Below are 12,797 nucleotides of genomic sequence, written 5' to 3'. Positions count from 1 at the left end.
AATAGGTTTACTGTATATTAGGAATATTATTATTATTATTATTAGTGGTAGTAGTAGTAGCAGTAATAATAGTAGTGGTGGAGGTAGTGCTAGTGGTAGTAGTAGTAGTAGTGGTAGTAGTAGTAGTAATAGTAGTGGTAGTGGTGGTAGTGGTAGTAGTAGTAGTGGTAGTAGTGGTAGTAGTAGTGGTAGTAGTAGTAGTAGTAGCAGTAGTAGTAGTAGTGGTGGTGGTAGTGGTAATATTAAATTCATGCATTTACAGGTGATTCCACAGCGCCATCTTGTGACTCAGTATTGTAACAGCAGCAGCAGAACTCTGAACACTGAAAGCTGTGTAAAGGTAGAACTTTCTAAAAGAGATTGGCATCTCCTGAGCTGAAGAAAACTCTGCCCTGATCCAGGTTCTTGTGTTCTCCCACTTCTCCTCCACCTCATCCACCTCATGGAGGGATTGGTAGGTAAACAAATTAATTGATTAATTGGTTAATTGGTTGATTAATTAATACACCAGCCAGTGTTTATTCATTTATCAGCACAAAACCAAACAAACACACACACAAACACACACACACACACACACACACACACACACACACACACACAACAACCCCCCCTCTGCCAAAAAACAAAAACAAAAAACAAACAAATCCAGTTTAAATGGAGCGCAGTTTGATTTCCTCATGTTGCACACACTGTACACACTGACCCTAATCACATTTGTAAACAAACATAAACAGAGGCGATGATTTCCCAGAAGTGTTCACAGAATTCTGGGAATTAAAAGTCTGGTTTGTTTTCTTGTTCTAACATTATTTAGTTTAACTTAGATAAAAGAAACAAACAAGTTAATATATAAATAATAATAACATATAATAAAAGACTATTTTTTTCAATATATTGAAAAATGTAAAATATACAGTAGCCCATATATACACATGTTGTGTTTGTTTGTTTGACATTGTGTGTAAATAAATAACCATATTATGATGATGATGATGATGATGATGATTATTGTTGTTATTATTATTATTATTATTATTATTATTATTATTATTATTGTACTAATGTACCTCATTCATCTGATTTTTGAATGCAAAATCCGGAACCGGAAGGAGGGAGGGTTGGGGATGATCTAAGGGGGGGGGCTAAGGTGGAGTAACATCAGTTTTGACACCATTTTCAAGACCTGGATCCTGGATTTCAATCCCGGAATTCACAAGTGTGTGTGTGTGTGTGTGTGTGTGTGTGTGTGTGTGTGTGTGTAAGTGTGGATGTGTGGATGCAGGGGGGTTGAGAACAGGGTTGCCAGATTGGGTTTTGAGACGCTTTTGTTTGGCTTGTGCAGGACAATTGAAAGTATGGGCACCTTGAGTACAATAATAATAATAAAAAAAAGATTTTAAAAAATTATTTCAATATTTGTTTTCAAATGAAAACAAACAAACAAACAAGCAAGCAACCAAACAAATGTCCATGTAACAAGTTAATAAATTGTTGAATGTTTTTATTTATTTGTTTTCTATTGATCTAAATTATCATTTATAATCATGTTTACTGATATTTCATTTAAATATAAATGCACACAGTCATTTTTTAAACAACAACAACAATGTTTGAGGTCATCAAGATCAATCTGGCATCTCTGCTGTTGAAAGAAAAAAAAAGAGAAAGAGTCCTCCCACCCACCCGGGCATCCTCAGCATCACCGACACCGGATTGAGGAAACTGACGCGCCGGTTTTAAAGCGCGCGAGCGTGCTGCTCTCGAGCTTTATTCCCGCTTCCTCCGTCTCGTGCAGCCATGCAGCAGCAGCAGCACATTCACCATCTTTCTCACCATCACCTCCACCTTCCTCTTCTTCCTCACCATCATCTGTTGCTCTTGGCCGTGCTCGTGGCGCTGGAGCCGCGTGAGCTGGCGGCGTGGGGCGCGAGCGTGAAGTACGCAGTGAACTGCCCAGAGCGGTGCGACCCCGCGCGCTGCGGCGCCCCTCGCTGTGCGCGCACCGTGCTGGACGACTGCGGCTGCTGCCGAGTGTGCGCCGCGCGCCGTGGAGAGCACTGCTACCGCACCGTGTCCGGAGCGCACGGCGTCAAGTGCGGCCCCGGCCTCTACTGCGACTTCTACAAGGATGAGGACGAGTACGGGGACGAGTACGGCGTGTGCAGAGGTAAGGGCACTTGCGCGTGCACTCACCTTACCTTTGTGACCGGGAACTCACCTGATCATAATACTGATTACACCCAGGTGCGTTAAGCGTTCTATGGATGCTTCTTTTCTTGGTTCTTGCGCTTCTTAAAAGATTCTCTCTCTCTCTCTCTCTCTCTCTCTCTCTCTCTCTCTCTCTCTCTCTCTCTCTGTCCAAATAACCAAAATAAAAACAAAAAGAAAATATTTATTTCTGTACATATCTATTATAAAATATATGTTTTGATAATGCTACACATTGTTTTTTTTATTTAGTGTCTTAGTAATTGATTATCGTGCATTGTTACATCATTTAGTGTAAATATAAACAGTACATTTGACAAAATGAAAAAAAAAAGAACTATTAAACTGATTGAGTCACTTTTTAATTAAGTAATGAATCAGCATTTTAACCATCCTAATAGTAACACCTGATGTTTGTTATTTTATTGTTTGTAATTGTCTATATTTGACATATCATTTAAAGTGTTATTTTAAAGCATATTTGGTTGGTGGATAAATAAATAAATAAATAAACAAACAAACAAACATTATTGACATTACCTGATGTGTTAGATGAGTGATGGACATTTAGGATTTGGATTGAAATCCAGGTGCCCAGTGACCCACGTCCACTTCCAGCAGATTGTGAGGTTTAATCTCAGGACTGTCGTGTCAGGGCTTGACGAGAATCATTCTACAGCCGGCTGAGTACCAGTACCGGTGTCCTTTACCAGACCCTTAACCCTGCATGTCCTTTCGTGTCTGAGAGAGGACATGAGGACGTGCGACATTCCTAGAAATACAAAGACCAATAAAGATAAAGATGATCTTCTTTTACTGCTACTTCATTGCTTTAGATCTAATAAACAGATGAGCTCATGTTTACACTTCTCAGACGCGGTACACGTAAGTTCACTTAGTTAAAGATGAATAATTACCACATGTGCTGAGGGAAATCATAAATACTCATTTGAAATAATTTATAAAGTTGGCTCTGTTTAAAATCCAGTCCTATTAAATTATCGTATAATATACCCTGAGTTTATTGCCTACAGGTAATAAACTGTATATTTTTTAAAATAACTCACCTGTTTATTACACAGTAGATCTGTATTAATAATCTGGCACTTTATGCTGTGTTCTTCAGTGAAAAGACTAAATGTCAGTCGAATACATTTACTTTAACTTTTTTTTTCTGTACTCATTTAAAAGATACTTTTATTCTAAAACTTAACTAATAAGAGAATAAAGTTTGGGTCACAAATACAGAAAGGTTAGTGTAATTAGTTCATTGGTTAATTGCTGTGATAAAGGATGCCAGAGTAGGCTAGGGATTGTGATAGGCTATCTTTAAATGAATGAATGGATATATAAATAAATAAACAAACAAAAGTTAGTTTTAATAATGGTTTCAGAATTAGCCAGCAGCTGATTTAATGTTAAAAGTTTGTATTGAATATTTAAAGTGATAATAATATCAACAGTTTTACAGGTTTCTTTTTTTTTCAATATTTTTTGATTTTCATTCTTCGATTGTTTACCTTTGTAAACATTATATAATCAAAAATTTTAAATTACAGCTGCAACCTTTTCTCATCTCATTAAAATAAAAAAAACAAAAAAATTCAATGTTAGCATTTATTTTTGTAGACATCAATTAAATATGGGCAAATAAACAGTATATTAAAGAATTGTTTTTATTTCCTTGTTTCTTAAAAGTTTGAATCAAATTTTTTAAAATATCATCGAATAAAAAACATTAAAGAATTGTTTTTATTTTCTTATTTCATGTTTCGTAGACAATTAAGCAAATAGCATCAGATTAAGCATCTCATAGAATTTTTTTTCTCATTTTCAGCATTAAACGGTTTAGTTTTATGGACTTAAATGTCATTGAATAAAAAAAATTGATTGTAATTATTTATTTCTTTTTTTAAATTACAGATTTCTTTTTAACGTTTACTGATTTTGGGGGTTCAACTATATATTTTTGTGTATATGAACTAAATATCACTAAATAATATAATGTATTCTTTTTACAGATTTAAAAAAAAATATTTCAGTATTAAATAATTTCTTTTTTTTGTAGACATTAAATTAAATGATCATGAAACTCACAATACTCTTTTTTGCAGATTTTTAAAGGCAACGTTGCTGTTTGCCACTTTGTTGGCAAACTCAAATACTGTAAATCATATTGTGTATCACAGAAATGTCTTCAAATATCACATGATATTTTTGTCCTATTCCTCACCTTGACTTCAACACGTCTTTTACAGACGTGTTAAACTCACATTCTGTATTCCTGTCAGACTTTAGTAATAATTCGGGAGAAAATACGAACAACATCAAAGTGTGACTAAGAATTTCCTCTTTATTTTCCCCCCTCTCCTCAGATTGCACGTACGGGACGTACGGAGTCGAGTGTCGCCAAACCTGTAACTGTAAGGCAGGAGGACTGTGTGACAGAGAGACGGGCGTCTGTCTCACCTTCAAATTCTTCTCTAAAATGGCCAACGCACTCAAGACACATGAGGGCGAGTAGCTGATATGAAGGTCCTATAGTGTCCGTCTGTCGCGTAGCGTCAATTACTGCGCCCATTTTTGACATTTTTGCTTTGGATCTAGATTGTCATTAGCGTATGTGATGTTTGTTCTTACACTGGTCTCACATGTTTGATCATTCTACACTTAATCCTGCAATCATTTACACCTCGAGAAAGAGTGCGACCTTTTCCCTTTAAAAAAATTAATAAAAATGAACCATCTAGTGGGGTTCAAAACTCTGAGTTCGGTGGCAATAATGCTACTTAAATAAGGCTTATTAAAGACACACGACGTATTACGCACCTCCCGTACCGCAGCGCTGTTTAATTCTCGGTTCTGATTTTCCAGAAGGTGTTGACTCATTCCCTCTGACAGGGTTATATTAATGTGTTCGATATCGTTTCTATGGCGACAGCATCATTCGCAAATACTTGTACGACAGACGCTCCATGTATACGGATTAAAAAACATGTTTAATCTTTAATCTGCGTGGAGATGTTTAGTAGCCTAAACATTTACTGAAGGAGTCTCCAGCGTCAGTGCTTTGTAACAGTCAGAGGTATAGACGTACGATTTTTCAGACATTTTCACGACGAAAGACTTTACACTCGAGGAGTTTCTCTTTTTTTTGTGTTCGAGAGAGAGTAAAGAGAATACAGTGAGGGAACAACTGTTTATAGCTGCTATAATGTAAGTGAGAACAGGAGCTGAGGTGTTTCAGGGACACTGAATGTAGCTATAAACGGATAAAAGGTACTACAACAACAATTGTTGGCGAGTCGCTGTGGTAAAGAGGAATAAAAACATGATAGGATGTACTGTAACTGCGAACCATCACTCTATCTAGTCGTTGTTGATTATTTTCCTGGAACACAGTGTCACGGTGTGTTTTATTCCTTACGTAATGTTTATTCCACTCAGGTCTTTACAAGTTTCCACTAGAAGTTAATATGCAAATAAATTCAGAGCGCACGTGTATCCGCCGTGGCTTTCCGAGGAGAAACGAACCGGAAATGTTCCGGTTTGCCTTTTTTTTTTTTTTTTTTTTTAAAGAAAAAATCGATAATCGTACTTCTTACTTATATTTGATTAACATTCGTTTGCATTTACTCAAATGTTACGTAGCGTTTTTATCGTAGTGTATACTCTCAATATAGCTAAATAGCAGGTCTAAAACCTTCTCCCAGTGCTTTATTGTGGAGGAATGATCTTGATATAATTAACTTACGTTAATTCGTGTTCATTAAGCGAACGATTTCTCTGAATTTTGGACCTTGCTGTATGAAATTATGCTCCGATTTCACAGTTATTACATTCAGCTTTGTTCAGGAGAAACCTTCTGGCAAAGAATTTACAGCTGACATCATTTCTCAAAACCTTCCAATAATAGCTTATTACTAGCTACTGATTATTGCATTACTGTTGAATTTTTGTTTGTTTAGGTAACGAGGTGGCGTCAGGCGATGGCAACAACAACAACAGCAGCAGCAACACTGGAGACGGACACACGGAGCGATCGTCCACTCCGAAATGGCTCGCACCTCGCTGACACACTCGGACGGTCCGCATGTAGCATAGTAAATTAAAAAAACGACAAAGGGATATATATTTTAATATGTATTAAAAATAATCTATTAATATTCTATCAGAGTGTTTTTTTTTGTACACTATTGTAATGACAGGATTTAACCCCTCATGTTCTGACAGCCAATATTTACGCCACAGCGCTATCCGATTCTCCGTTCCCATTGGTCAGAAGGTGTTGATTCGTTTCTTATAAAAGCAAACGGTTTATATAATATCAAAGCGCTCGTTCTAATACGGTATCGTTTCTATAGTAACAGCGTATCGACAAGGACTTGCACTGCGGACGTTCTACTGATTAAAATTTTTTTTGATATGGCGAAGAATTTCTTCTTAAAAAGTTTACGAATTGTGTTTAATGTTTAGGGAGGGTGTCTCCAGTGTCAGCACTTTGTAAACAGTCCAGGGTAAAACTGTGACTTTCATCTGACATCTTATTACCTGAGAGAGAGAGAGAGAGAGAAAGAGCGAGAGAGAGAGGCAGAGGAATGACATTAGGTTTACGGCTGCTATGTCGTTAACGTTAAAAGTCTTCCACGGACGTTCGACAACATTATATGTAGCTAGAAACGGATAAAAATTACGTGTCGTTCATTAATTAATAAATAAATTAATTAATAAATAGTCTGTGGTAGGCCTATAAGAGGAATAAAGCACTTCAGGACGTGCTGTTCAAAGTGGTAACAGTGACTACGCTTCATCACACCACTCTATCGCTGATTATCTTCCTAAAACAGCATGACACAAGGTGGTTTATTCCTGGCATGAAGACTATTAATGAAAAGAGCCTCAAAGTTCACTTATTTTTTCATTCTAATGCATAAACATGTCACTGAACATCAGTTCCGTCTAGATATAATTACAGCTATGTAAAGATAGTTTGTTAAAATAATTTTTTTTTAAATTTGGTACAAATTTGAACGTTTCCGAGTCAGAAAGAGCATGAGGGTTAAATCCAAGTCATTGTGTATACCAAAGCGTGCATACTTACTTACAGACTCATGGACATGTGGAAGCTGTCTCACACACACACACACACACACACACACACACACGCATACATATATATATATATATATATATATATATATATATATATATATATATATATATATATATATATAATGTTAAAGATAAAACTTATCTAAATGTAGTTGATCAGCTAAGACATGCTTCGAAATACTAAGTCAACACACAGCCACGTTGTTCCATCATTTTTTCAGCCTTAAACAGACTAGTGGTCGTTTCTGATGCGCTGTTTTCTATAAACATGGACAAAAAGACTTTGGTGTCTGTACGTTAGAAGCGATTCAGACGATAATAAATTTCGCATTTGATTTGTACGTCGTAGTACGCCTCGTCACTATGTTACCTTCATATGGATCAGCTCCAGTAGAAACTTATGACCATGAACATGTCTTGTCTGATCAAATCAACAATATTCACAATAAAGAAGAAATGTACAGTTATTATTTTTGGGCAAAATTTATGTAATCGAATATACTGTATGTACGTATATACTAAAGCAACATATTTAAGATTTACATCTCAGTCTGTGAGTCTTTTTTTTTTTAAACCGGACCGTTGCTTTTTACATTTATAACAACCTGGAAAATACTGTGTTATTTTGTGTTTTGTGATTTTTCCTCTTCTCCTCGATGTGGCTCCTTTAAATTCCTGATCGTTCTGTCACATCCATGAATAACACACTGTGTGTTTCTTGTTCTGTTGCGTTGTTTCTTTTGGGCTTTGGTGCTAAATTAAACTGCAGAATAAATAAATAAAAACTATAAAGAAAGTCTGTTGTTATGATGGTCAGTGTTTGTTCATTTAGTCTTACACGGTCAGAAAAAAAAAAAACTACAGGAATGTTAATATGTACAGTTGAGCTCATAAGTTTACATGCGCCTTGCAGAATCTGCAAAATGTTAGTCATTAAAAAAATGTAGTTTTTTATTTAGTCCCGCCCTGAAGAAGCTATTTCACAATACAGATGTTTACATATAGTTCACAAGACACAATAATAACTGAATATACACAAATGAACCAGTTCAAAAGTTTACACACGCTTGATTATTAATACTGTGTGTCATTACCTGGATTATCCACAACTTTTTTTTTATGTCTTGTGAGAGTCGTTCATGAGTCAATTGTTAATCCTGAGCAGTTAAACTACCCACTGTTCTTCAGGGAAATCCTCCAGGTCCGGCACGTTCTTTGCTTTTCCAGCATCTTCTGCATATCTGAGGCCCTTTCCAACAGTGAGTGGCCATATGATTTTGAGATCCATCTTTTCACACTGAGGACAACTGAGGGACTCGTACACAACTATTACAAAAGGTGCAAACGTTCACTGATGCTCAAGAAGGCAACATGGTACATTAAGAGCCGGGGGAGGGGGTGTAAACTTTTGTACAGGACGATCGGGGAACATTGTTATTATTTTGACTTCTGTGAAGCATGTAAATATCTTTTGTAGCTTTTGAAGGGCGGTACTAAATGAAAAAAATGAGATCGTCAAACAAAATAATAATAAAGTCATTTTTAATGGCATCCTACTGTATATACACTTTCTCAGGTGACTACAGATACAAGACAATTTGGTTCAAAAATTCATTTTGAAATGCTCTTTAAAATATAAACACAAAAGAATTTGGTAGAAAACGTAGACATGAGGTGACATATAAGCTGTCAAATTCAGAAAGGTACATATCATCTGCGGTGGGTGTAATGTCGAGTTGTTCAATAAATACTGGGCTCAATGTTTTCAAACTAAACCTTTTTTTTATTTCTTATATGATTTTACTGTCATTTCCCACAAATCACACCCTCACACACATCCTCCAGCATTTCTCAATTCTGAGAAATAAACACGAAGCCAGTGTTGAGCTTAGTGTGTTACTTAAAGTCCCGTTAACACGATTATTTTCTTTATTAATAACTAAAATGACTTTAGATTTTCTTTATTAATTCATGTAAGTGTGTTGTGACAGTTGTTTTAATAAACAGGAGGAGATAACTTTTTAAAAACTTTGGAGAATCTATGGCTGTATTGAACATTTCACATGTTACGGCATCATAAAATATAAGAGCCAATCAGTTTCCTGTATGCAAATGAAGTCTATCTGTCTGCAACTCTGAATTCCCAAAGTAAAATGGTGGGGCATTTTTATTTATTTATTTATTTATTTTATCATGATGGTAGGAAAAAGTATTTTAAAAAAATAGATTGATGTGATGTGATACTTCACTGTTTGTTTGTTTGTTTGTAGAAGTTTTATGTTAGTATTTAAGCACTGCAAAAATACTAGAAAAGAAATTAGAAAGTTACCTGCTCGTATAAAGAAATGTGAACAAATTTGATCAAGAAAAAATAATGTAATATAGACGGGATTTTGAAAAACAGAAACTTTTTTCAAATATAAAATTAGGAAAAACAAAAGTTTGAGGAAACGTGCTGGACCGTGGTACACAGAAACTCAGTCTTGACATTTATTGGACAAATCTCTCTCTATATATAATAGATACATGCCTCATGAAATAAGAAAAAACTAAATGGCAGAGGGATTAATTATTATTCAAAATAGGAAGAATAAGAAAAATATTTTTTTTTGCTAAGTTAGCCACTAAGCTAGAACATGGTACACAGTTCCCCTGTACTGAAATGTGCCACAACGTATTGGACGAACCAACATGTAAATGTTTTCTTGAAATATAAGTTCCCCTCCTTTTTCTCACTGCTTGAACCTTACATCAGATGCACCAAAAATACCTCCCTGAATGTTATAAATATCCCGCCGAGGCCCTGAGCTCTCCCCGAGTGTTCGTATTGAGGCTGTTTTCCAGCATCGCACTTGTTTATTTCCTGTGCTTCCTGTCACCTGTGAAAATGCCTCTACTTCCTGTTGTTGTTGTGTCTCGTTCAGAGACCAGAGGCCAAAAAAAGCGCCTGGGATTCGTCGAGTGGCACACGTCACAGGCTGAGAGAAACACAAATCGCCCGGAAGTGCCGATCCTCTGCGCTTCTTTCCCAGAGTGCAACTCCAAACACCTAAACATCAACAAGGACACGGAAAATCACACACATACACACACACACACACAACGGCTTTCACACAATTGATTCATTTACCAGCTTTCTCATCACTGAGAGCTCAAGGAGAAGTGACCCCAATGGGAGTGACCCTCGTTTATATACTTGATTAGCTATTATTCTGGAAGATTTCTACTTTACTTCAGTATTAGTGATATTGAAAACTTATACTCTTACTTAGTTATATTTCCAAAGAGGAAAAAGAGGGGAAAAAACATACTTGTTTTACGCCTTACATTATTATTTCGATACTTTACATTCTCTCATTCTCTCATCCAATCAACAACTGTACTCTATACATCCGTCAAACGGGCTCAGTTTAGCGTTCAATAAAGTTCATCAATGTAGAAAAAACTTGCAGAAAAAGCATGTTAGAGTAACTAGCTACATTTGCCTATATGAGCTAATAAATAGCTAATATTGCCTAATAAATAGCTAATTAGCTAATATTGCCTATATTGCCTGTATTAGCCTGTTTTTCTTAACTAATGCCAGGTTAGACTAGCATCAACTCTAGCAGCAAAGATAAATGAGCGAGTCAAATTCCAGCTAATGGTAAATATTGCAAAGTTGTTACTATGAAGAAAAATCATCATCAAACTCCTTTTCTTTTTCTTTTTTTTATAGATGAGATATTTAGAAGTTACTTTTCACACGAAAAGATAGCAATAGCTTAATTTCATACTTCTATTTTTACCTCAAGACGATTTTGACACAGTTTCGACACTCCTGGGTAAAAATAAATAAATTAATTAAATAAATGAGCCAAGCCAAATTTTTTTTAAAATATTAAACTTTTAATGGTCTTAACAACAAATCATTGGTCAGTTAATTAGCAAGACTTAAACAAACAGATAAAGTAAGTTAGCATGCGATAGCTTTTTCTGAACCTTGTGGATGTCTCAGGAGCGCGTTTGTTTAATTCTTGCTCATTTTCCGACCAATGATTTGTTATTAAGACCATTCAAAGCTTAATATTTTGCCATTTTGGACTTGGATCTTTTTTTTTTTTTTTTACATTTTAACATAACTTTGCATTCAGTGAGGCGTGTTATTAATATTTTAATCTGTAAATAAGCCGTATTACATGTAATGAATACGTTTATCGACTATTAATTAAGGTTTAGTTAGTAAACTTTAGTTATCTACCTTTATTTATCTATCTTTAGTTATCTACTATAGAATGACACACACACATCTTTTTACACACACACTTTTTATCCGTTTAAAGTTACATTTAACATTGTGGAACGTGCAGGAAACAAGTTAGTTCCTGTTCTCAGTCTCTCCCTCAGTCTTTTCCCTTTACCTCCTTCATATTCTCTCTCTCTCTCTCTCTCTCTCTCTCTCGCTTACACAGAGCCTTACACAGCTCTGACACTGGAGACGTTTTTTAAAAGATCCGTTTACTTGGCGTGTTCGCCGTACACGTCCCTGCGAACGACCCAGTAACACGTCGTTAAATGAAGAGATAATGAAATAATCTGTTAATTAACACACAGTGCTTCTTCGTATCGCATCAATCTGTAATCACTGTAATGATCAGCAGTTAGGAGATATTAGGAGAGATATGTATAAAATATTCAGTATTGATGCAAGCTTAATAAATACTTAATGAATAAATGATTAACAAGAAACTGACTGTGATAGTCTAAGGTAATGTAGGGTGGCCATTAAAAATAAATAAATAAAACCCTTATATCATATTTTAAAGGAGGCACACCTAGAAATAACATTTTTTTCTTCTTCATGAGACCATTCTACCTCATTTCAGAAAATACTAAATAAACAAATAGATAATAAATATGGCTTTCTATGATTATTGTAAAGTATTACTCTAAATAAAAACTGGAATTAAAAATTATACTGTATATTACGGAAACTCAACACACTTTTTGATGACATTAAAACACATACTTTAATGATTCACACATTTTTTTTTAGCGAACCTCACCTTTCTGAAGATGCTTTTTTTGAGATTATATATATATGTTTTTATATTTTATTTTTTGGGAAACTGTATTCATGGGCCTTTCCGTGCCATTTTCCTCTTTTTCATCGGTTATTTCCTCAACATTCCTGGGTGCTTTTTAAACATCAGAGAAAACAATGAGCCTTGGTGCTACAGGTCAGTAATTTATAGGAATTTAAAAATGGAGGATTTATAGCGGGTTTATTGGGTCAAGAACACGTTATACACAGACACCATTAAAAAACAGGGTTTGAGCCTGCTGGTGGTGTGTTTTGGGAGAAATAGGTAGGCACTGTTTTAAAATACTGTATGTGTATGTTAAATCTAAAATGCACCAACAGCAGACTCAGGTATGGGGGGGGGGGGGGGGGGATTTGGGCGTGGCCTAAAGACTGAACACTGAATTCATTT

The 12,797-nt window shown here is 35.5% G+C and overlaps 1 protein-coding gene across 2 annotated transcripts; it reads left to right on the top strand.

Annotated features, from left to right (window-relative positions):
* Positions 1 to 1,677: 1,677 nt before the first annotated feature.
* esm1 (endothelial cell-specific molecule 1) lies at positions 1,678 to 7,865 on the top strand. Of its 2 annotated transcripts, none has more exons than XM_017492805.3 (3): positions 1,678 to 2,170; positions 4,587 to 4,746; positions 6,180 to 6,311. In XM_017492805.3, the coding sequence occupies exons 1-2, from the start codon at positions 1,801 to 1,803 to the stop codon at positions 4,733 to 4,735; spliced, it is 519 nt and encodes a 172-aa protein (XP_017348294.1). In that variant the 5' UTR covers positions 1,678 to 1,800; the 3' UTR covers positions 4,736 to 4,746; positions 6,180 to 6,311. The 2 variants fall into 2 exon arrangements, with proteins under 2 accessions (XP_017348294.1, XP_017348293.1); XM_017492804.3 differs by having other exon boundaries at positions 1,683 to 2,170; positions 4,587 to 4,727; positions 6,180 to 7,865.
* The last annotated feature ends 4,932 nt before the right edge of the window (positions 7,866 to 12,797 follow it).

The sequence above is a fragment of the Ictalurus punctatus genome, chromosome 18 (assembly GCF_001660625.3).
Source record: "Ictalurus punctatus breed USDA103 chromosome 18, Coco_2.0, whole genome shotgun sequence".
Classification (NCBI taxonomy): domain Eukaryota; kingdom Metazoa; phylum Chordata; class Actinopteri; order Siluriformes; family Ictaluridae; genus Ictalurus; species Ictalurus punctatus.
This window is presented reverse-complemented; position numbering and strand designations above follow the sequence as displayed.